This window comes from Morus notabilis, unplaced genomic scaffold (genome assembly GCF_000414095.1).
Source record: "Morus notabilis unplaced genomic scaffold, ASM41409v2 Scaffold2697, whole genome shotgun sequence".
Classification (NCBI taxonomy): Eukaryota; Viridiplantae; Streptophyta; class Magnoliopsida; order Rosales; family Moraceae; genus Morus; species Morus notabilis.
The window spans coordinates 11,744-36,154 of NW_010356662.1; the positions used below are offsets into that span (position 1 = coordinate 11,744).

Sequence of the window (24,411 nt, forward strand, 5' to 3'; positions counted from 1 at the left end):
ATCAATCGTAATTAAGAAAAATGAATATCAAAAGTAAAATGTAGAAGAAACATGATAATGTACAAATAAATATGTGTTTTCATTAACTTAATGATAACATCATTTTGAAAAGAACTTGTAATACATAAGATACATGAAAATGTACACAACAATAAGAATTTTCATTATTTAAAAGAGTTACATTACGAAACAGACTAAATATAAAATTTGTAAGAAATCTCAAAACTCAAATAATATAAAAATACATGAAACATGAACTCACAAAAAAAGATATTTCATTTTTATAATAATGATATCATTATAAAAAAAACATAAAAATCCTAGCCGTCTGAGTTCTAGAGAGAAGTGCTCTGCAACAAACTCAGAGGAGGAGGTCTATGGGGTCGGTGGTCCAGCTATGCGTCGGGCTGATGGCCCCTAAAGTTCGTCGGAGAGATTGCAGAAGTGCCAATGGCGTCGGGTTCGTGCCAACGGAAGTGTGAATAGTCACCGAATTAGAGTTGTTCATTGAGAAGCAGTTTCTGGTCTCCTACGTTAGACCTAGGACGCATTCGCCACGGAATTCCTTTGAAACTCCGAGAACTAGATCGTGGAAGGGAGGCGAGGAAGGTGGTCTGGAGTGTGTGGCAGTCGCCGCTCGTTGGCGGCGGCGCGTGGGTCTCCAATGCTTTTATCACCGTTTCAGGAGCTTTTCTCCAGTGCCATTCCTACTGTGTTTCACATACCTCTAGCGTTGAGGGGTTCGATTTTGTAGTTTGATTTCTAGGATCTTTGTAGAGTTTTTTCTGTTTTATGCTTTTATTTATGTTATAATAACGGTGATGGTGTCCCCATCTATCGGCGTTAGGACTTGGCTAGAGGGTGGTCTCCCTCCGCTTTAAGTTCGAGTTATGTATCTCATTTTAGAATTGAGATGTGATTCATCTAGAGTCGTTTCGAAGTAGCCGAACCCTGTTACATTGCCACTAGTTGGAGAAGTTCTCTCTGTTATTGAGTAAGAAGTGCGTTTGTATTGTCTAGTCATGTGAGTTGCACCCAGTTCTTGACTCTAGTTTTGTCCTGTATCTTAGCCCTTTAATGGCTTTTTATTGAAATTATGCTATTCCCTTAAAAAAAATTGATGATATCATTCATAAGAATGAATATAATAGTTTACAACAACACAACAATCAAACCCAGCAAGTTTTTTAAAAATGGAAGATAAAAAATGGGGTTAAAAAAAAAAGATAAACAAACATTAACAAATTCATCAACAACAAATGAATTAGAAAAAGAGGATATCACAAACCATATTGAAAATAGAAAATCAAAACTCATAATACAACCTCTTGTATTGAATATCTCTGTCAATAAAGCACCAAGAAGCAACTAAAATTTTGATGATATTCCCTTCCCAAGGCAACGGACCATTATGGTAAGAAATACCAGCCACGAGTTTTTTTTTTGTTTGTTTTTTTTTTTTTTAAGCAGAGGGAAACTACTAATTAAAATACTATATCAAGATTAAATCAAATAATTGATTACAAAATATTAAATGGAACTGCATAGGAAAGTCAAATGTTAAAATTATCAGAAAAATATCTTAATATTATCATTATAAATAACCCACAAAATAAAAAACTCGCCATTCATAGAAAATGCCTAAAATAATCCATAAAGGTATACCGGGTAATTTATTTGCCTTATAAAACACAAATAGATAATTTGGTAATATTATATAATAGTAAACATATTTAGAACCAGACCCTCCATGATAGATATTTATGCTATTACTTCTTTTTTTTAATGTATCAAATCATTGTTGGAACCCAATCTCAAAAAAAATCTTGCCAATTATTAGTTCTTTTGGACTCTACTAATGAGAAACTTTCTTATTTTTCTTTTGCATTACGCAATAGAAACTTTCTTATTATTTGAGTAAAAAGACAGAAAAAAAAAGAGGAAATTTTAGTCGGCAAAAGTGATTTATCGACTTTTATTGTCCACAGAAACAAAGCCTACTAGACCAAATCCGTTAGAGCCTTACAAAAAGTGATTTGTTGATTTGAGTAAAACTTTATTATTATTTGAGTAAAAAAGAAAAAAAAGGAAACCTTTAACTAACAAAAATGATTTGTTGATTTTTACTGTTCACAAAAATAAGGCCCATCAGACCAAATCCGTCAGAGCCTTACTTAAGTACAAATCAATTACTTTACATCTCTTTCTAGTTCACTTCTAGTTCACAAAAACACATCAAATCCCAGTTCAAAATCCGGACGCACATTTGAAGCCACATACGTAAGCCACGTAGTAATCTCACACCAGATCAGCCTAACTGCCACAAACATTCACTTTTATTAAAATATATATATATAATGATTTGTTTTCTCGTCCCACCTTCATTCCAACAACGCAAACATACATCTTTTTATATATTACGTTTTTGAATCTAGTTTCTTATTATATATATAAAAAAAAAAATCCAGTTTCTAATCGGAAACGGCTTTTGGGAAGATGGATTTCGTGGTTTCTGATGACTTGTTGGCAGCTTTTGTTCCTATCATTTTATATTGGGTTTGTTCTGGAATTTATATACTTTTAGGTTCGTTTAAAAAGTACCGATTACATTTGAAGATTGATGATGAGGAGAAAAATTTGGTTTCTAGACGAACTGTCATCAAAGGAGTTCTTCTTTATCAAACCTTTCAAGTTATTGTCACATGCCTTTTGTTCAAGGTATGAAATAACTACAAAAGAGAGCAAAGATAAAAAGATCTGTTAATAATCACATGGTTTTGCATTGTTTCAAAGTTGTCCTTGTGGATAACCTCATGCATTAATTTCAGCTGCTCTTTTCAGCCCCACTTCTTCTTATGTGATTTCCTGCTAATCCATATTGCTATTTTTTTTCCCCTTCTGTAATCGTTTTCACTGGATAACCCACACTTAAAGGTATTATCTCTATGGCTAGTTTCGTTCATTTCGCAGATTCGAGTTTTCAATTCGAGTTGAGATGTGATATTTTTTGAGAGCTTTTCATTGTAGCAGAAAAAGTTAGATGTGATATTTTCTGAGAACTTTTTACTGTAAAAATTTAGAATTAAAAACTCGAATCGGTGAAATGAACGAGATCTATGTTTATATTGTTTTAGATATTTTGATCTGTACTGGGAGACCAATTTACGATGAAATCCTTGTTATTGTGTAGGTCACAGGGAATCACAGTGGGGACGTAGATGTGGGTCCAAAACCTTCACTAATTGTGTTGGCACGACAATATGTGATTGCAGCGTTGGTTTTGGATACTTGGCTGTACTTTGGGCACAGAATTATGCACCAAAACAAGTTTTTGTACAAGCACATCCATGCTCAACATCACCGCGTCATTGTTAACTACCCGTTTGCAGCTAATTATCATCATTTCTTGGAGGGGTTTACCCAAGACACAATTGGCGGCATCTTAGCGATTCGTCTATCTGGCATGTCTCCACGAGCTTCCATCTTCTTCTTCTCTTTTGCTGTCATTAAGGCTGTCGATGATCACTGCGGATCGTGGCTTCCCTTCCACATTCTTTTTGGAAACAATACCGTATTTCATTCTGTTCATCATCAGCTGTACGGAAGCAAGTACAACTTCTCCACGATATTTTTTGTTCATTGGGATAAAATACTCGGAACCTATATGCCTTACTCGTTAGAAAAGAGAGCCGGTGGAGGCTTTGAAGCACATGCTTTAGAAGATAACAAAAATGAGTGATTGTTATATGATAACATTATCAAACTATTATTAAGAATAATACCCTAAAAGCATATGATGTTATGACTTTATTGTTATTTAAATAAATAAAGTAGTTTTTCATTATATGTAAGTGTTATCTTGTAGTAATCTGAATTATTCATAGTATGTATGTATGTTTGATGCTTTATAAATATCATCAAATTTCTCTTGATTGTTTATGTGATCTTAAATATTGTATATATGTATTACATACGAGAGATTAATATTTAAGAATAATGATTTAAATTGTACGTAACATATAACTAAAGTAGGAATCTTTAATTGTTTATTACCAGTATGGCTCGTTTTCATTATGAATGGAATAATCTTATCCAGAGTACAATGACTGATGCACGTTGAGACCCCCACCGAAGAAAAGAAAACAAACTATACATTTATCAGCTTTCGGCTTGTGCCCCTTTGAGCATTGGCCACGCTGAAGTTTTTGTGCTTTTATTTAAGCTATTTGGGCTTAATTGAACTCTTTCAGCTTGTTTTTTTTTTTTTTTTTTTGTTTTTTTTTTTTTTTGTTTTCTTTCTTCTCTATCCATTTTTTTTTTATTTTCTTTCCTTTATCCTTTTTGGTATTTCTTTCCCGTTTTTCACAGACCTACATACATCCACCATTATAATCTTTTTTTCTTTTTTCTCTTCCATCTCAACTTTTTTTTTCTTTTCTTTTTCCTTGTCTCTTGCTTTCCTCTGGCCATAGTTCTCGTTACTTCATCATCAAAAGTTTGATTGCTATCCAACATTATTTTTAGCTTTATAATCACAATTAACAGATATATAAACATTTTAAAATTTCTAAAGTATTTAAATTTCTAAGATGTCATAAAACATTTTAGATATTTTTATTTTTTTTTATTTTAGGTGATTAGTTTCAATGTTTATATTTATATTTTATTCTTCATATATATGATATTATTTAGAGTATGCATAATATTCACTCATATATTATTACTAAAAATTTGATATTTTATCCAAATATTCAATAATTTTAGTTAATAAATTTAGTTCTTGTATGTACCCCTATTGGTTTAAAATTCTCGACGGCCGGACTGTCAATGAAGAATCATTGAAATGGAGGTACTTTGTACAATGTGATAATATAAGACTAGAGCAAGATTAAATTTGGATCTCTAATAATTTCTATTAGGAGATAGAATGTTCAAACTTAATCAAAGTGATGACCATATATGTAATGATCTTAATCATGAGTGGTTAATAAACTCATGCTTGTAATGTTATGTCTTTTTATTCACTCAATAAAGATTCACACACTACTAACAAGCTAAAGAAAAACTTTCTTCCTTTTCTTTTGCTTTCTCCTAACGAAACTTCCATATTATTTGAGTAAAATGGAAAAAGAAAAAAAAGGAAAGCTTTTTATAATGTTTACATAATTTAACCTTTTTTTTCTTTTGATTCGTTTTTATTTTTACCTTTTTTTTTTCTTTTTTAAAATGTCTCCTCTGCAGTGTAACATTTTGATTGAAACATCTGTACAAACATATATATACGAGTCAAACTTGGTTACATCTCGTGCTCACCTTTATCCATGCTACACTTTTTTTTTTTAGTTTTTTTATGGACACCCCCTATACTTTTTAAATTTAACAATTTAATCTTTAATCTTTTTTTTTCTGACAATCAACCTCTTCAACTTGAAATTCTTTGCAATTAATACCAAATCCAAAACGATGTGAAGTTTTCAAGCCTTTTTCTTTTTTTTTTTTAAGACTTTTTTCTTTAAATTGAAAATAAACTAACAAAAGAAACTAGAAGAATTCTGGAGATCTTACAGCCATCAAGACCACTCAAATAAGGATCACAATTATCATATATATAGAAAGAAAGTAGAAGAGATACACATCCTCTGCCTTTAAAATTTAATTTGAAGCTTTCCCTCTCCCTGTCTCTTTTTTCAAGCAAAATAATAATAATAATAATAATAATAATAATAATAATAATAATAATCAAAACTTGAATACCAACCAAATATGATGCTGATGATCGAAAGAACATAACAAAATAGATAACAAACCAGTTATGAGCGCCTAGAGTTTTTGACATTCTGACGCGGCGACACAAAAAGAAGCCCTCTACTTTAGGGGAATTTTTTGGAGGCTAAAACCTTTGTCTGAATTTTAGACGAAAAGAAAGAAACCCATTTTTTTTTTAATTTCTTTTTGGCAGAATAGAAAGAAACCCAGATTAATAGTCCCAAATCTGAAGCTTGGTTTTATCAGAATATGATCATATTGCTATGATATTCATGTCCCACATGTGAATGATGAATCTGAGTTTCCTCAGTTGAGAGCTTTGGTTTGGGCTTTTGATAGTTTGAGTATGACAGACCCAAAAACAAAAAAAAAAACACTGTGACAACAACACCACAAATTAAATTGTTGAAGAGGAAAACCCCACTTGGATTCAAGCATTGCGTCAAATTCTTGTGCTAGGTGGAGCTACTGGTGATTCAGAAAACTCTTGATGGCGTCATTTGAGGCTGGCTTTGTTTCAGAGAAGAAGAAAGCAAGAGATAAATAAATTTCATTTTGCGAGATATGTTCGCGATTGGAGATGAAGATGGAACACTCTTCGGGGGTGTTGGAGGTGGCTGCAACGCCGGAGGTGGGCAAGGGGCGGTACGCTGAGAGGTGGTGAGGGCTGCAAAATGACCTCAAATGCCCTCCAGTGGCAATCACGTGTTTAATTCTGTCAAAAGCCCTAACGCCGTTTTGAATTTTGTGTTAATTGCAGGGTTATTTTTTGCAACGAAACTCAGAAAAAGTTTGAATTTGAGTTACAACTTTATTTAAGTTCATGTTATTTTATAAAACTTGAATTTGAACTCGAGTTTAGGGTTAGACTCGAGTTCAAGTTTCTCCTTCAACTCAAGTTCATAAACTCAAAATCAAGTTAATGAACAATATTTTTTTTATTCTTAAAAATGTCATAACTTTTTCGTTTTAATTCTATTGAGATGATTTTTTTTTCTATTCATTCACAATAAAAAGACGAATAAAATCTCACCCATATACCCTATTAAAATTTTTCATAACCATTGAGTTTTTATTAAAATACTATCTAAATACAAATTTAAGTTTTGACCCATCTAAACACAAATTCAAATAGATTATCAATTCAAATCATAACTCAAATGTTCACATCCAAATACAATCTCAAGTTACAACTTCAACTCAAGTTATAACTCAAACTCAACTCAAGATCATCACTCAAATCACCCTAACTCAAAAATGTAAAAAATCAACTCAAAAATGTAAAAGAATTTCAAGATGACAGGATTGAGTGCAAGAAAAAAAAGATTAAAGACTATATTGCTAAATTTAAAAAGTATAGGGAGTGTCTGTGTAAAATTTTTTTTTTTTTTACTTTTTCTTAATTTATTTTGCTTTTTTGCTTTTTTTTCTTTAATTTTGTATGGTGTGCTTTGATTTACAGCAAAACTAAAAAAATTTACAAAAAATATAAATAAATAAATAAATAAATTATTTGGTCCATCCTGAATGCTATATGCAAAATGACGTGGGCTTAAGTTGAATTCCAAGACGAGTAATTTTGATAAATACTCATTAAAAATAGGGAGAAAGAGGGAAATAGGCCAAGACTTGAGATGAATTAAAATTAATAGGCCAATAGTTTACATAAGTTAATAAATAGGCCAGATTGCTATTTTCGTCCATAACTTGTCTGGTTATGAACCATAACTTGACAAGTTTGTTCATAACTTATCTGGTTATGAATCATAACTTGACAAGTTATGACCTATTAATTTCTATAACTAAAAATTAGCCTATATACTTTCTTAAGCTTTTCATATTGGCCTATTTCCTACTATTTTTCTTAAAAATATATGAGTCAGGATTTTTAATCTTTACTTTTGATTTATAATTTGTTTAGTCAAATAATTATACTAATAAAATGATATTTATTAAAAATAAGAGATAAATGTCTAGATTCATACAATCTTAAAGATAAATTTTCTATTTTTTCTTCTAAGGCCTTGCTACCCTGGAGCCCTCACATAAAACCGAATGACAGAATATGATGACAAATTAATAGGTGTAGAAAAAATAATATTGATATTGCGTTATTTTTTTTGTTTTAAAAAATGAAAATTAAAAAAAAAGTTTTAAGTTTGATAAAAATTTGCCAATTTGGAGTATTTTTTATTTTTTATTATTATTTTTGTATCATGCTATATAATTATTTTCAATTATTGCTAGATTTTTCCCCCTATTTTTAGATCTTAAAATTGAAAGGAAGTGGTATGATTATTGTGGTTTAGAATGAAAAGTGTGAAAAATGTGAGTTGAACTCTTAGTTTAAATAGGAGAGAGATTTCAGGCGGGGCCGGCCCTAAAGCTTGGCTGTCCTGAATTTTTAAAGGCAAAATTTTGAAGAAAAAGGACTTTGAATAATTTTTTTAGCTTAGAAGCTCAGCCCTGACCGAGCTTGGAGGTTCAAGGTGGCCTGTGTTTTTAAGCGGACCAGCTCAAGTGGGGCTCGGTCTAAAATGATTGAGCTTCGGCCGAACCCGTTTGGCTACATGTGTAATCTTACGCCAGCTAATATTAGATTACCTTCACCTCAATTATCATAATTTATTTTCTCATTCCCACCTTCATTCCAACAAGGCAAACAAGCATCTCTTTATATATTGGGTTTTTGAATTGGTTTCTTCTTATAAAAAATCCAATTTATACTCATCAATGTCTTTTGAGAAGATGGGTTTTAAGGTTTCTGATGAAATGTTGGCAGCTTTTTTTCCTATCGTTTTGTATTGGGTTTGTTCTGGGATTTATGTTCTTTTGGGTTTGTTTGAGAAGTACCGATTACACTTGAAGATTGACGAGGAAGAGAAAAACTTAGTGTCTAGACGAACCGTCGTCAAAGGGGTTCTTCTTTATCAAACCTTTGAAGTTGTTGTAACATGCCTTCTGCTAAAGGTTTGCACATAACTATAAAAAAGCCCCCCCTAAAAATAAAAAAGAAGATTTGGTCATAACCACAAGGTTTTGCATTGTTTCAAAATTGTCCTTGTTCATAATATCCTGCATTAATTTTAGTTACTCTTTTACAGCCCCTCCTCTCCTGATGTGATTTCTTGCTAATCCATATTGCTATTTTTTTTTCTTTTACTAATCATTGTATTATCAATATGTCATATTGTTTTATATATCTTGATCTGTACATCTATGAGACTAGTTTATGATGGATCTATGTCATTGTGTAGGCCACAGGAAATTACAATGGGAACGTTACAAGTCCAAAGCCTTCTCTAATTGTTTTGGCACAACAATTTGTTGTTGGAGCATTGTTTTGGGATACTTGGCAATACTTCGGGCACAGAATCTTGCACCAAAATAAGTTTTTGTACAAGCACATCCATTCTCAACATCACCGCGTCATTGTTAACTACGCGTTTGCAGCTCATTATCATCATTTCTTGGAGGGGTTTATCCTTGACACAGTTGGCGGCATCTTATCGGTTCGCCTATCTGGCATGTCTCCACGAGCTTCCATCTTCTTCTTCTCCTTTGCCGTCATCAAGATTGTCGATGATCACTGTGGATCGTGGCTTCCCCGCGGGAACGTCTTCCACATTTTTTTTAGAAATAATACTGCATTTCATGCTGTTCATCATCAATTATATGGAAGCAAGTACAACTTTTCTCAAATATTCTTTGTTCATTGGGATAAAATACTTGGAACCTATATGCCATACTCGTTAGAGGAGAGAGCCGGTGGCGGCTTTGAAGCACGCTCTTTAGAAGATAGCAAAGATGATTGATTTTTATATTATATCAAATTACTATTGAGAACAATGTCATAGTTGTATCTGATGTTTTGACCTTATTGCTATGCGACTAAATAGAGTCGTTTTTCATAATATATTTATATGCATTTGTGTTTGATGCTTTATAAATATGATATTGCTATGTGATTAAATAAAGTAGTTTTTCATTATTTATTTTTATGCATTGTGTTTTATGCCTTATAAATATCATAAAAATTCTTTTATTATTTATATGACTTTAAATATTATATATAAATGTTATGAGAGGATAATATTTAAATATAACAATTTAAATTATCCATAGTAATTTTACACGCATGTATGTTAGATGCTTTATATATCAGAAGGGTTCATTGATTATTTATGTGACTTCAAATATTATATGTAAATATTATATACGAGATGATAATATTTGAAGATAATAATTTAAATTGTCCGTTATATATATTTAAAATTAGGATCTTTAATTGATTCATACTAGTATGGTTCGTTACATTATAAATGAGATAGCCTTATTTGGAATGTTAATGAAGAGTCATGTCATTATAATGAAGGTACTTTATATAATGCGATCATATAGGATTCAATCCCTTTGTGCACAAAGTATTCAAAATTAATCAAAGTAATTATTATATATAAAATGATCTCAATTTTAAGTCATTAATAGACTCTTGTTATGTTTTTGATTTACTCAACAAAGATTCTCATGCAATTAAATCTCATTCTTTGTGTGTTGAGGACATAATGAAGTAAATCGCTAGAAATATTAATTTACAAAATGAAATCTATTTCTTCATAATGAAATAAAAAAAAAAAGAGTTCTCTTAAGTTTTGCTTCGAGTTTTGAATAGTAAAAGCACTTAATTTAGAATAAGATCATAAATATATGTTCATTTGAGAATAAATGGTACTTGAGGATAAGGACTTAACTAGAGAAGGGGACAAAATTACAAACCTAACTCTAACTGAGAAATATTTATGCAGGAGGATTGATCTATATGTAATAATTATATTAAGAGTTAAACTCATGAATAGTCCCTAAACTTTTTTTCTCTTTAGAATTAGTCTTTATAGTCAATTTTATCTCATGAATCGTTAACTGTTAATTTTATCTAATTGAAGGTCTCTAAATTATTTTTTCTCTTTAGAAATAGTCTATATATTAAAAGTTATACTAAATTTAATATCTAAACTAAAAAAATGCTAAAATTAGTCATTTTTTAAATAAATAAATAGAAAACATTAAATATGAGAAGTTGTACTGAATATAGTTCCTAAAATAAAAAAAATACTAAAATTGATTTTTTAGCTACATTTATTTAACTCTTTTTTATCTATTTATTCACATATGTAACTTTGATAATTTTTTTAAGTGATTATATTCATAAATGTTCCCATATTATCATATATGTTAATAATAATTTTAGAAACGTCTACTTTTATAATTATCTTTTGCATTGTAGAATCTCCTAATCTGTCACTTTATTTTTTTTTACTATTTTATTCGTAAAAAACAAATTTCTATAAAAAATAAAATTACAAACAAATTTAATTCGAAACAAAACAAAACGTTGAAACCCAACACATTCAAAATTTAACTAAGAAGACAGTATTCATATTGCGCATCGTTAGAATCTTTCAACACTAAATTAAGAGAAAAAAGTTCCCCGAAAAACGTGTAAAAGTAATTAAGTGCAAACAACAATCCATAATACAACAAAGTGCATCCCATGATTATTTTATAACAATCTTTTACCATCACCAAAAATGATAAATTTTATTGTTTATTTTAGACTATTTAAAAATTTAATGAGTATTTATAGAATCACCTTTTGTTTTTAGTTTAGAGACTACGCTTGGTAAAACTTATAATACTTAATTTTTTCAAAAATAGTAGAAAATAGGCTAATATGAAAAGTTTAAGAAAGTATATAGGCCAATTTTTAGTCATAGAAATTAATAGGCCATAACTTGTCAAGTTATGGTTCATAATCAGATAAGTTATGGACAAACTTGTCAAGTTATGGTTCATAGTCAGACAAGTTATGGACAAAAACCGTGAATTATGGACAATAACTTGTCAAGTTATGGTTCATAACCAGACAAATTATGGATAAAAATAGTAATTTAGTCTATTTATTAACTTATGTAAACTATTGGTCTATTAATTTTAATTCATCTCAAGTCTTTGCCTATTTCTCTCTTTCTCCCTAATTTTTTTTATATCTATTTGTTGAGAAACTGACTAATTTTGTCATTTTTTCTTTTAGGTTAAGGAATCAAATTTAGCGCCAACTTTTAACAAAGGCTCTATTTTTATAGAGAGAATATAGTTCAACAACCATTTATATATAAAGTTAACAGTTTTTATCTAAAATTTAATAAAATGACTATTTATGAGATACTTATTGAGTTTAAAGACTATTTATAAAACAAAATTGATTATAAAGACTAATTTTAAAGAGAGAAAAAAGTTATATGTGAAAGTAACTCTTATATTAGTGAATGATTCAAATTCTTTGAGTAATAAATATAGGAGTTCAATTTCAAAATTCTTTGGTGACCTTTATCGCCACTCCTTATGAACCTTCCGTGTCTGCTTGCTTTTTGTTTTTTTGTTTTTTTGTTTTGTTTTGTTTTTTTTAGAAAAGCATTTAGTGTATCTGTTTTAGTTTATATCTCGAGTAATAAATATCTATGATTTCAAGAGTTCAATTCGTTGCAGCTTTATATTCTTTTTAATGTTTATATATAGAGACTTTCTCTGGTAGGTTAGTCTACCGATATAGTTAGTTTCTGATCGTTAGATCTAGTTAAAATCACATTAAATTGAAAGCGGAGACAAATATTTCTCAGAATGCATAAGTTTAAATTTTTACTACTTATCTTAATTAATTTTTTTTTAGTCAAATGACTATATATTAGTCAATAAAATATTAATAAAAAATAAAAGTCAATTCTAAGTGTACATCAATTTTCTTTATTTGTTATAATTTAATAATGAGATGTGGTCATGTACCTTATCAGTTTTAGTTTTGTGCACTTTTGGATTTGGGTTGAGTATTTGGTACCGAGCCCCACAACACCCCTAGTCCTTACGAACCTTCTGTTTTCCCATTACCTGTGAATCATATTTATTTTATTTTTTGTTTTTTTTTTCCCATTCTTTTTCCTACTTAATTTGAATGTTCTGACTTTTTTTTTTTTCTTTTGACCTTTATCACTAGGTCTATATGAATCTAACACACGATTAATTAAAAACCCCTCCATATCACTCTTCATTCAATTTTAGACACCTAATTTCTTATTTTGTTTTCCACTCTGCAATAGTTGTGGTTTTTGTTTAAAGTTAGTAGTCATGAGTTGCCTGGACCAACTTTCATTAATTGATCTGTACCCAATTTTTTTTTCTAGATTCTTGGGAGATATCATCCCTAATGAAAATTATTATTTTGAAATCCAGCAACAAAGAAGAAGGGAGAGTTGAAATCCAGCCAAAAAAAAAAAAAGTTTGGCGAGAAGGTGAGAAGATGTCATTTTACCGATTTAAGTTTTCAATTTTATATTTCTATAGTAAAAAGCTCTCAGAAAATGTCACATCAAAATTTTCTGCTACAGTGAAAAGCTCTCAAAAAATATCACATTTCAGCTCGAATTAAAAACTCGAATCTGCGAAGTGAACGAGGCCGGCAAAAGAATTGACCTATTGTTGTATTTAATATTTCTCCTCCATTTGTTTTTAATTAAAAAAATTAGAGAAATATTTGGGGCTTGTTTAGTAAGTATATTTAAACTATAATTTAGGTTATGCTATATTATTTTTTATCTTACAAAGAGTTTAAATTTAAAAATTTTATTTTTTACACAAGTCTGACCAATAAATTAGAATCACTCAGTTTAATATATGCTCTAAACAGACCCTTAATTTCTCTTTGTTGTAAGCAAAAAACCAAGTGTAGAGGTATAAAAAGGCAAGAAACAAAGTACACTCCACTTGTAGGCTTCACGAAACAAGCAAAATGACAAAAATAAAAGAAAATTTTGGCAAGACGTTAAGGGTCCCCCATCTCAAAATTGAATCATCCTAATTGTTTTGAGATGAAAAATTTGTCCTCATCACCTGCAGCTTCTCTGGTGGCTCTTCAATATGCCAGAACAAGAGATAAAATTTTGAAATCCATCAACACAGAAAAAGGAAAAATTGAGATATCCGATATATTGTCAACGTTACTTTTCGATTCTGATTAATTTCTTTTTTTTTTAGCAAACCAGTGCTCCACGATATTAATCAGTTTTTCAACCAGTTTGTCAGCAAACAATTTGTTAGATATGTTAGGAGAACATTCATCCGCTATTGACGTTGTTCGTGCCGATGACTTTGCGGAAATTTTTTTTTTCGTTTAGGACTTTTGTGATTTTTTTGGTTGGATATGATGATGTGTGATTTAATTGTTAACATAGTGATATTGGTTGAAAGAAGTAAAATATTATGGAAAATCTCTCATTTTTAAAAAATAAAAATAATCACACAGCTTATGAAGATAATCTGTCAAATTATGACCGGTGGAGTAATCTGTTAGGTTTCGGGACTAGTGACCAACGCCAAAGGCAACTTGTCATTTTTAATTGAAAAAAGAAAAATAATCTTGCATATTATATAACATAATCTAACAGGTTATGAAATATAATCTCGCAAATTATGATAGGTAGCTAGTGTCGGCGACCAACGCCAAAGACGATATGTCATTTTTTAGTTGAAGAAAGAAAAATATATGGCAGATTATAAAGTATAATATTGTAGATTATGATCAGCGCAGACAATCAACGGTGGAGTTAGGGACAACCTTTTTTGGTTGTTGTTGAAAATAGAAATAATTTGGGAGATTATGAACTAATATGTCAAATTATGAATCCATAATCGGTGACAGATGTCGGAGCCAGGGACATTTCATTTTCGGCTAAAAATATAAAAATAATATGGCATATTATGAAGCATAATCTGCCAGATTATGATTGGCGACCAACGCTAGTGTCAGAAACAACCTGTCATTTTTTAGTTGAAATAAGAAAAATAATATGGCAGATTATGACTGACGGTCAGCGCCTGCTACCGATGCCGAAGCTGGAGACAACATCTTATTTTTAGTTGAAAATACAAATATAATCTAACAGATTATGACCAGCAGCCGGTGGCCGATGACTGTCAACCAGCGGCCAGTGACCAGCGTCCTGCGGCTGGCGCCGATGACCAAAGATTGCCTCCCGGGGTCATCTAGTAATTTCCTAAGGGTAATCTTATAGATTACTGTTTGACCATTAGAGGTAATTTTGATAATATATATGTTGGGCCTTTGACTTATTTTATTCGAAAGAGATAGAAATCAATGAGCCAATCTTGAGACCCAAACATCAAAAGGGGTTCTATTTAAAGGGTATTGAGAAATTTAAGGGGAATGCCATGGAAAACAGATCTGAATCGACATATACCATGAGAGGGAATACTGTCAGTTTGTTTGCCATGTGGCAGAACAAAGTTTGGGATAAAAAGCCTAAAATATCTTCATTTTAATTAGGGTTGTTTTCCATTTGATGGGTTCCGAGCAGATTCAAATTTTCAATTTGAGTTGAGATGTGATATTATTCGAAAATTTTTAACTGTAGTAAAAAAAGTTAGATGTAATATTTTCTGAGAATTTTTAACTGTAGAAATTTAAAATTGAAAGCTCAAATCGGTGAAGTGTACCAGTCATTCGTTTGTTTCACCTCTCTCTTTCTCTTCTCTTTTCCCTTTTCCCTCTCACTGTTGCCGACCATCTTTCTTCTCACCAGCGAGATTTTCCCATCAAATCAATGTTGATCTGTGCCTTGGAGAGCACTAGAGATTTTCGTTCAAACATCACAGCCCCTGTCAACGCTTTCTCTCTCTCTTCTCTTTTACCTCTCACTGTTGCCGGCCATCTTCCTTCTCACCGGCGAGATTATGCGACAAAATCAAAGCCGATCGGCGCCAAGGAGAGCACCGTTCCCGTATATCAACCTCCTTCAACGATAAACCATCGTCTTTGCCTCGCCAAACAGATCACAATGCCATCACTTAGGCATAAAAGTCACGAAACCGTACGATTACGCAAGTCGGAAACTTCCTCCTTATCTTTTGGTTCTTGCCATTTGTGGATTTTGTGATTCTATGTTATTCTTTATTATTTGAAGATTTTGTGGTGTTGTTTGTATTTTGTGATTTTGTTGGATACACTGGCAATGGTGATGTTGTATTGCTGCCAATAACGGTGATTTTCCTGTAGATATCGGCTAGGATACTTTTTGGTATCCTTATGTATACTTGCCAATGAGGGGAATATATCGGTCGTGTTTGGAATTAATCATGTTTTTTGAGAAAGAATAAATAAAAATATTTTTAAAATGGCGTTTGTCGTAATAAAAATAAAAAACATAAATGAAAATGATTTTTTAGTTTAGTGTAAAATGAGAGAGAAATGAAAAATAATTTTTAGTCGTTTTTCATTTTTTGTTTTCGTTTTCTCTTTTCTCAAGCAGAGAGAGAGAAAGAGAGACATTAATGAGTTGTTTTATACTGAAAATAATCTCTTGATAAAACTAGCAAATGCATTTTTAAAAATGATTTATGTCTGAGATTGAAAACGTTTTCATTTTCATACAAAACACAAAATTATTTTCAAACAAGTTCCAAACGCGTCCATTGTTTTCACTTATTTTATGCATTTCTATTTTCGTGACCGTGAGTGATGTTTGTGTTTTTCTTTCTTTTTGTTGTGTGTGATTTTGAGATTTTGGTAAATTATGGTGGTTATTTGAGTATTTTAGTAATAAAATCTAGTTTGTTATGGTGGTATTACTGCCAAATGCCAACAGTATTGTGGTTAGATACCAATGGTTTCGCTGGAAGAGAGAACGTACAGAGATTATCATTTGTTTGTCGTCACCATAGTTGATGTTCTCGAGGGAGGAGAGGGAAAGAGAGATTTTCCAAAGAGAGAGTAATTTTGTGATTTTCAAGAATTTTTAGTGATTTTGATGTATTTTATTATTTTTGGTGTTTTTTTAGTATTTCAGCAGCGCCACCACCGTTAGTAACAGTGAATACTGGTAGATACAGATTGGTATATGTTCGGTATTCGGGATGGATACTATTTAGGATTCAGGCAAATACCGATCATCATGTAAGATGATACCGATTAGGTATCACCATTGTTGTCGGTGACGGCAGTAATCAGCAAATATCGATCGGTAACCATTAGGTATTCAGGTGGTATCGTCGTTGGATACCGACCAATATTCTAAGGTTATATTTAGTATTACAAACATAGTGTGATGACATGGATGTGGTATTCTCTGTAATAATTTATGTATATTGACATATGTCAATCCAAACTTAAAATATGTGGTATTTCCTTTTAAAATCTAAAGATATTTACCTCATTTTCTCTTATTTGTAAGATAAAGATAAGATAACTAAATTCATGATTACGTATAAGAAGAGAATGAAAAAGAGTCAACACAATTGCAAACAATAACAATAACGTATAAGATATATACTTATTACAATATAAATAATAGGAAGCTAATTGAAAATCATATACAAAATATAACGTGCCTATGTTGTTTTATTGTATGAATTAAAATATTAGGGAAAAAAAAGAAGAAAAAATTTCATCGAGAAAGATACATGCTGTCATAGGCAAATGGAATGACAGTAAAATAAATAATACTAATAATAAATAAATAATAAAAAGAGTCACGGAGAGGGGAAAAAACAAGAATTGTAGTAAATTTATTATGTGCTACTTAGTCTCATTAAGGCTCGAGTGTATGTATACGTATAACTTACGAATTTTACAGAGGGCACAAATTTAAATCCTATGTCAACCCACTTGGCCGAATATTGACTGCCAAAAAAGGGAGTGAACGTGGTTTGGGAGTTAGATAGGAAGAATGGTATTCTTGTAATTATGTTTGAAAAATGAATAGGTATGTTTGAAAAAGTTAAAAATGAGTTGACAATGACGCATTTAAAAACTTGACCAGCAATTTGAAAAAGAACCTCTAATAGAACATGTATTTGCTCTTTGCCACCAAAACAACTCTCTAAGTTTAATTGTTCTAGGTTTTCTTGGCGAGGATTTTTAGTCCACTATTCTATCAAAATTTATGTTTGGGCTTTTGAGGGTCTGGGGCAGCCCGAGTCTTCAATAAAAGGGTTATTTACAAAAAATAGAACAAACTCGAATAATTATCTTACAAATAGCACTGTTTTTTTAAACTTTTATTTTTGGCATGCAGACTGTGTCACACGAGTCACTAATGTTTATGCATTACCAGAAATACTCTTATCCTTTCCCGGTTCTTTTATTGTGGGCCCGACAATTCTAAAGAGTAATGTATTTCAAAATTCAAAATTATAAAAAGAGAGAGAACATCTGAGAGAGAAACCGAACCGTCTTCAATCATTCTCCCATGAACCCTTGAAAATCGTCTCTTCCCGTTGATATTCTGAGAGATAAGAACCAAGAAAGGCGGAGAAGAAGAAAAGGGGAAAACCCACCGTTTAATTAGTAGAAAACCACCCAAAAAATTCACCTCTTTAACATTTAAATCTGTGATTTTTATCAAGAAATAGGTAAAACAAGACTGAAGTCATCTCGGACGGAAGAAATCGCAGAAACCCATGGAATGAGGAGATCAAAGAGATTGGTGAATATGCCCGAAAAAAATCCTCCGGAGAAAGAAACGCCGAAAGAAAAGGCCCCAGAGAAAAAAGAAAAAGGAAAAGGAAAAGGAGATGGCCAAAAGGCCAACATGAAAAGGCCCCAGTAATGACAGATGCTGAAGAAGAGGTAAAAACCCTAAACTAGTTGTTGTTATCTTTCTTTCCATATGGGTTTTTGAAAGTTATTGTAGGAATATTCAGTTATTACCCAATATCAATCATTCCATATTAGGAATGATTGACTTATTATATTTCCCGATTACTTTGGGAAGTTAAACGAGATTATGGTGTATAGCAGAGTTTTAGGGATGTTAGTTTCTAGTTTCCTTTTCTTCCGTAAACTAGTTTCCCTTTTTCTGTTAAGGAGGCCTTTGTATATATATATATGTGTTGTATTACTCTCAAAATGATATAGAAGAAAACGTTATTCTTCTTCCAAATTTACTTTTATGGTATCAGAGCCATACTCTTAAAATTTTTTTTTTGTCTTCTCGTCTTCATCGTCTTGACCGTGGTTCTCACGACAATGAGTTCAGAGAAGGAGACAACCAGTTCTGTTAAGGATGTGTCATCATCTACCACATCCGACCCAGTCACATCGTCCGTGGTTGCGCAGTCCTTTGGAGAAGTATCGTCACTGCAAATCATGAATCACAAGTTAAACGGCAAGAATTTCCTCCAGTGGTCCCAATCGGTCTTGATGGTGATCCGAGGGAGAGGAAAAATTGGCTACATCACAGGTGAGGTTTGGCGTCCTGATACGACGAATCCGACCTATGGAAATTGGGAACTCAATAATTCCATTGTTATGGCATGGCTGATTAACTCAATGGAGCCACATATCAGCTGCACCTATTTATTTCTACGCACTGTCAAGGCCACATGGGATGCTGTCAGAGAGAATTATTCGGATCTAAAAAATGCCTCACAGGTTTTCGAGATAAAGAGTAAACTCAAGGATATTCGGCAAGGAAATTTGGATATCACCGAATATTACAATATGTTGCAGACCCTATGGCAAGAATTGGATATGCACTATGAAGCGGACTGAGGTGATCTTGAAGGCGACGTCAAGTTTAAAAGACATTTAGAAAAGGAATGGTTGTATGATTTTCTGGCTGGGCTAAACAAAGAACTTGATGAGGTACGAGGACGAATTCTAGGCCGGAGACCACTACCTTCCATTGATGAAGTTTTTGCAGAAGTACGTCGTGAAGAGAGCAGACACCGAGTGATGCTTGGGGAAAAAATGACTCATCTGTGGTCTCTATAGGTGAAAAACCTGCTGAGAACACTGCTATTATCACGAAAAGTACGGTTAACAGACCATATGGTGATCAAAAGTCGACTTAGCGCCCACGATGCTCTCATTGTAACAAACTTGGCCATACCCAAGAACGATGTTGGGACCTCCATGGAAGACCTGCTGATGCAAAGCCAAGGAAACAGCCTCAAGGCAAGGGGTTTCAAGTTGCTACAGAGGAAAAATCAGAGGACACCAACAACAGCAACAGTGAGTCAACTGGAGTCTTCTTAAACAAAAACCAATTCGAACAACTGTTCAAGCTTCTGAGTCAGCAAACCATGACTAATCCTAGCACAGCAACAAACAGTTTTGCTCATCAAGGTACTGCCCTTCATGTAGAAAATCAAATTCTTTGGATATTTGACTCTGGCGCGTCCGATCACATGACAGGTAACCAATCTCTTTTTTACTCCTATACTCCATGCCATGGGAGCTCAAAAGTAAAACTAGCATATGGAACCTTCTCTTCTGTTGCTGGAAAAGGATCTATCCGCTTATCCGACACACTTGTGCTTCATTCTGTACTCCATGTCCCAAAATTAGCATGCAATCTGGTGTCTATTAGCAAGCTCACTCAAGACCTTAATTGTACTGCTAATATTTCTGTTACTTCTTGTCAAATACAGGAGCAGGGATCAGAGAAGATGATTGGCATTGCTAAGCAGAATGGCAGACTCTACGACTTAAGAATGATAAAACCGTGGATAAACAAGCTACAATAGTCGAGAATATTTCTTCTGCTTCCAATAAAGATGTAATGATGTGGCATCGTAGGTTAGGCCACCCCAATTTTCATTATCTCAAATGTTTGTTTCCAAATTTATTCATCAATAAAAATCCCAGTTCCTTTCATTGTGATATTTGTCAATTGGCCAAACACACACGTACATCATATCCAGCCAAACCATACATAGAGTCTCATCCATTCACCTTAATTCATAATGATCTTTGGGGGCCCTCCCGTGTAAAAAATGTCACGGGAACTAGATGGTTCATTACGTTTATCGATGATCATACCAGAGTATGTTGGGTCTATCTTTTTAAAGAAAAAACTGAGGTTTCAAGAATCTTCTAAAATTTTCACTCAATGATAAAAAATCAATTCCAAACCTCAATTAAAGTCTTGAGGACCGACAATGGAACAAAGTATTATAAATCTATCTTAAGTGATTATCTAGCAACTAATGGTATCATTCATCAGAGTTCTTGCACTGATACACCACAGTAAAATGGTGTAGCAGAAAGAAAAAATCGTCATCTACTTAAAGTTGCTAGAGCCTTAATGTTCACAATGCATGTTCCAAAATATCTCTAGGGAGAAGCCATCTTAACAGCCTATCATCTTATAAATCGTATGCCATCAAAGATTCTCCAATTCCAAACCCCTATGTCTGTTCTTCTACAAACCTACCCAATGTTTTGATCTTTTTCCTCGGTTCCCCTTAAAATCTTCGGTTGCACAACATTTGTTCATATTCACTCTCAACATCGTTCAAAACTTAATCCAAAAGCAACCAAGTGTGTTTTCATTGGGTACTCTTCCACACAGCATGGGTATAAATGCTACTCACCTTCCTTTCGTCGTATGTATATGTCAATGGATGTTACCTTTCATGAAACTCAACCGTATTTCCCTATGTCCCATCTTCAGGGGGAGACTCTACAAGAAGATGGATCTTGGGAATAATTTGATCAGCAAACATATATGCCCTTGCCACCACCTACTTTACCTAGTCTACCCGAGCCTACTGAGCCTATTATGCCTACTGAGCCTATTATGCCTATTATGCCACAACTTGACCAAGGAAAAGTATTGGAAATAGGGGAAGATAACTATCATAACTCCAAAAAACCCCAGCTGCTTGTTTATTCACGCAGGAATCGTTCTCAAGGTAGTAGCAAGCCTGATGCCCAGCAATGTCAGAAGTCTGAACCAGTCCCCCTCCAAGGTTCCGAGTCTACTAGTAGTTCTGTTGATGTAGACTTGAGCAACACTTCAGATATGAATTAGCCTATTGCTCTCAGGAAAGGACAAGATCATGCACACATCATCCAATTTCAAAATTTATCTCATATGAGAAATTGTCTCCCAACTTTTCAGCCTTCACTACGGCTCTAACAAATGTTAAGATACCAAGAGATATTAAGGAGGCTCTTGCAGATCCAAAGTGGAGATTAGCAGTTCAGGAAGAAATGGGAGCCTTGGAAAAAATCGGTACGTGGGAGATTGTGGAGTTGCATAGCAAGAAAAAAACCGTGGGATGCAAGTGGGTATTTACAGTCAAGTTTAATGCAGATGGTAGTGTCAACCGATACAAAGCAAGGCTGGTTGTCAAAGGCTTTACACTCAAGCATATGGTATAGACTACAAGGAAACGTTTGCCCCCATAGCCAAACTCAACTCTGTAAAGGTACTCTTATCTCTGGCTGCAAATCTTGATTGGCCACTTCAGCAGCTGGATGTAAAAAATACTTTTCTAAATGGTGATTTGCATGAAGAAATGTATATGGATCCACCTCCAGGGTTTGAGAAGAAAGGAAAACTAGTGTGTAAGCTGAAAAGATCACTGTATGGCTTGAAGCAGTCTCCGAGGGAGTGGTTTGAGAAGTTCACTCAAGCTGTGAAGGAACGAGGTTTTACACAAGCACAATCCGACCACACTATCTTCTACAAACACTCTAAGGATGGTAAAAGAGCAATTCTTATAGTGTATGTAGATGATATAATTGTTACAGGAGATAACCAACCCAAGCTGGAATCATTAAAAAGGTATCTCGCTAGCAAATTTGAGTTAAAGGATCTAGGTACTCTCAAGTATTTCTTGGGCATGGAAGTTGCCAGGAGCAGTTCTGGAATTGTTGTTTCTCAGAGGAAGTATATTCTTGACCTTCTTCAAGATACAGGCATGTTGGGTTGCAAGCCAGCCGAGACACCTATGGAGCCTGATGCCAAGCTTAGACTTGAAGGCAGGAAGGAGATTGATCAAGAGCAATATCAACGACTAGTAGGCAAGCTTATCTATCTGTCACATACCCGTCCAGATATAGCCTTTCCGGTGAGTGTTGTTAGTCAATTTATGCATTCACCCAAAGAAAGACACCTCGAGGCAGTTTTTAGGATCCTGAGATATTTGAAAAATACTCTTGGAAGGGTATTGTTCTTCAGAAAGGGAGATCATAAGGCTGTGGAAGTCTATACTGATGCTGACTGGGCGGGTGAAGAAGATCAACATTAGGGTATTGTACTTATGTTTGGGGCAACTTAGTGACATGGAGAAGCAAAAAGCAACCCGTGGTAGCAAGGAGCAGTGCGGAGGCAGAGTTTCGGTCATTATGTGAGGGAATTTGGCTTGGACGACTACTGGAAGAACTAAAGATCTCCATTAGTTCTCCCATAAAGCTCTATTGTGACAATAAGGCAGCTGTCAGCATTGCCTACAATCCAGTTCATCACGATCGAACGAAACACGTTGAGGTGGACCGTCATTTCATCAAAGAGAAAATTGACAATGGGAGCTTCTGCATGACGTACATCCCAACCAAGAACAGACTGCTGATATCTTGACAAAAAGCCTCCACAAACTGAATTTTGAAGACTTGGTGAACAAGCTAGGAATGACAAATATTTACATTCCAGCTTGAGGGGGAGTGTAGGAATATTTGGTTATTACCCAATATCAATAATTCCATATTAGGAATGATTGACTTATTATATTTCCCGATTATTTTGGGAAGTTAAACGGGATCATGGTGTATAGCAGATTTTTAGGGATGTTAGTTTCTAGTTTCCTTTTCTTCCGTAGATTACTTTCCTTTTTCTGTTGAGGAGGCCTTTGTGTATATATATGTGTTGTGTTACTCTCAAAATGATATAGAAGAAAACGTTATTCTTCCTCCAAATTTACTTTTAGTTATGTTCATTGTAATGCATGTGTTGTGATTGTCTAATACAATGGATTAAATAATACGGACTGGTATTGTTGTTATTTTTTTATCAATAAGACTTGCTGGGTATGGTTGTCTTATGGGTTACAGTTTGTTACATATAACCCAGTGTTTGGTAGGTTTGCGTGGATTATGCTCATTTCCATAGTACCCGTTGGTCACGATTAAAGTTACCTGGTTGTTTTTTCTTCATTTGTGAACTTTAAGCCTACTTGTGGTGATTTGCATATGCGTGGATCTGTACAAACAGGGTTTATTACTGTTTTATATTCATTTCCAAATTTAACTTAGCATATGCCCTAAGTTTGGTAGCAATTTTTGCTCTTTAGTCTTTTCTATAGTGACCTTTGGTCATGATTAAAATTACCGTGATTTCTTTTTCTTCTTTTCTGAATTTTTCGTTTACTTGTGTCGATTTGCATATACGTGGATATGTACAAACAAGGGTTATTATTGTTTTATCTTCATTTCAAAATTTAACTATGAGTATGCCCTAAGTTTGGTACAATTTTTGCTCTTTGGTCATCTCCATCGTGACCCTTGGTCTCGATTAAAGTTACCGTTGATGTTTTTTCTTCAATTCCAAACTGTGCAAACAAAGTTTATTATTGTTTTATCTTCAGTTCAGAATTTAGCTTAGAGTATATCCTAAGTTTGGTTCAATTTTTGCTCCTTAGTCATGTTTGTGATGACCCCCTTCCTGATGATGTAATAGCTAGAACATCTTATTCTTTAACTTACTACTGATGTTTGAGAACTAATTTTTGGTATTCAAATGTTACGTGTAGATCATTAATTTACATATTGTTTATTTTTATTTTTTTTTT

At 33.1% G+C, this 24,411-nt stretch overlaps 3 protein-coding genes across 3 annotated transcripts; all 3 read left to right on the plus strand.

The window, feature by feature from the left end:
- The first annotated feature begins 2,481 nt into the window (after nucleotides 1-2,481).
- On the plus strand, nucleotides 2,482-3,778 carry LOC21384805 (sphinganine C4-monooxygenase 2). Its single transcript, XM_024168622.1, has 2 exons — nucleotides 2,482-2,718; nucleotides 3,191-3,778. The coding sequence occupies exons 1-2, from the start codon at nucleotides 2,497-2,499 to the stop codon at nucleotides 3,737-3,739; spliced, it is 771 nt and encodes a 256-aa protein (XP_024024390.1). The 5' UTR covers nucleotides 2,482-2,496; the 3' UTR covers nucleotides 3,740-3,778.
- A 4,688-nt stretch (nucleotides 3,779-8,466) lies between these two features.
- On the plus strand, nucleotides 8,467-9,652 carry LOC21384806 (sphinganine C4-monooxygenase 2). The gene is made up of 2 exons (XM_024168558.1): nucleotides 8,467-8,736; nucleotides 9,024-9,652. The coding sequence occupies exons 1-2, from the start codon at nucleotides 8,500-8,502 to the stop codon at nucleotides 9,579-9,581; spliced, it is 795 nt and encodes a 264-aa protein (XP_024024326.1). The 5' UTR covers nucleotides 8,467-8,499; the 3' UTR covers nucleotides 9,582-9,652.
- Nucleotides 9,653-18,859: 9,207 nt separating this feature from the next.
- Nucleotides 18,860-19,384, plus strand: LOC112092395. The gene has a single exon (XM_024168506.1). It carries the CDS (start codon nucleotides 18,860-18,862, stop codon nucleotides 19,382-19,384), a length of 525 nt encoding a protein of 174 aa, XP_024024274.1.
- The last annotated feature ends 5,027 nt before the right edge of the window (nucleotides 19,385-24,411 follow it).

Bases quoted from the DNA above. Each gene is read 5' to 3' on its own strand.
- LOC112092395 (XM_024168506.1), top strand. From the start codon at position 18,860: ATGAGTTCAGAGAAGGAGACAACCAGTTCTGTTAAGGATGTGTCATCA.
- LOC21384805 (XM_024168622.1), top strand. From the start codon at position 2,497: ATGGATTTCGTGGTTTCTGATGACTTGTTGGCAGCTTTTGTTCCTATC. The intron at 2,719-3,190 runs GTATGAAATAAC...GTTATTGTGTAG, and splicing joins TCACATGCCTTTTGTTCAAG to GTCACAGGGAATCACAGTGG.
- LOC21384806 (XM_024168558.1), top strand. From the start codon at position 8,500: ATGTCTTTTGAGAAGATGGGTTTTAAGGTTTCTGATGAAATGTTGGCA. The intron at 8,737-9,023 runs GTTTGCACATAA...GTCATTGTGTAG, and splicing joins TAACATGCCTTCTGCTAAAG to GCCACAGGAAATTACAATGG.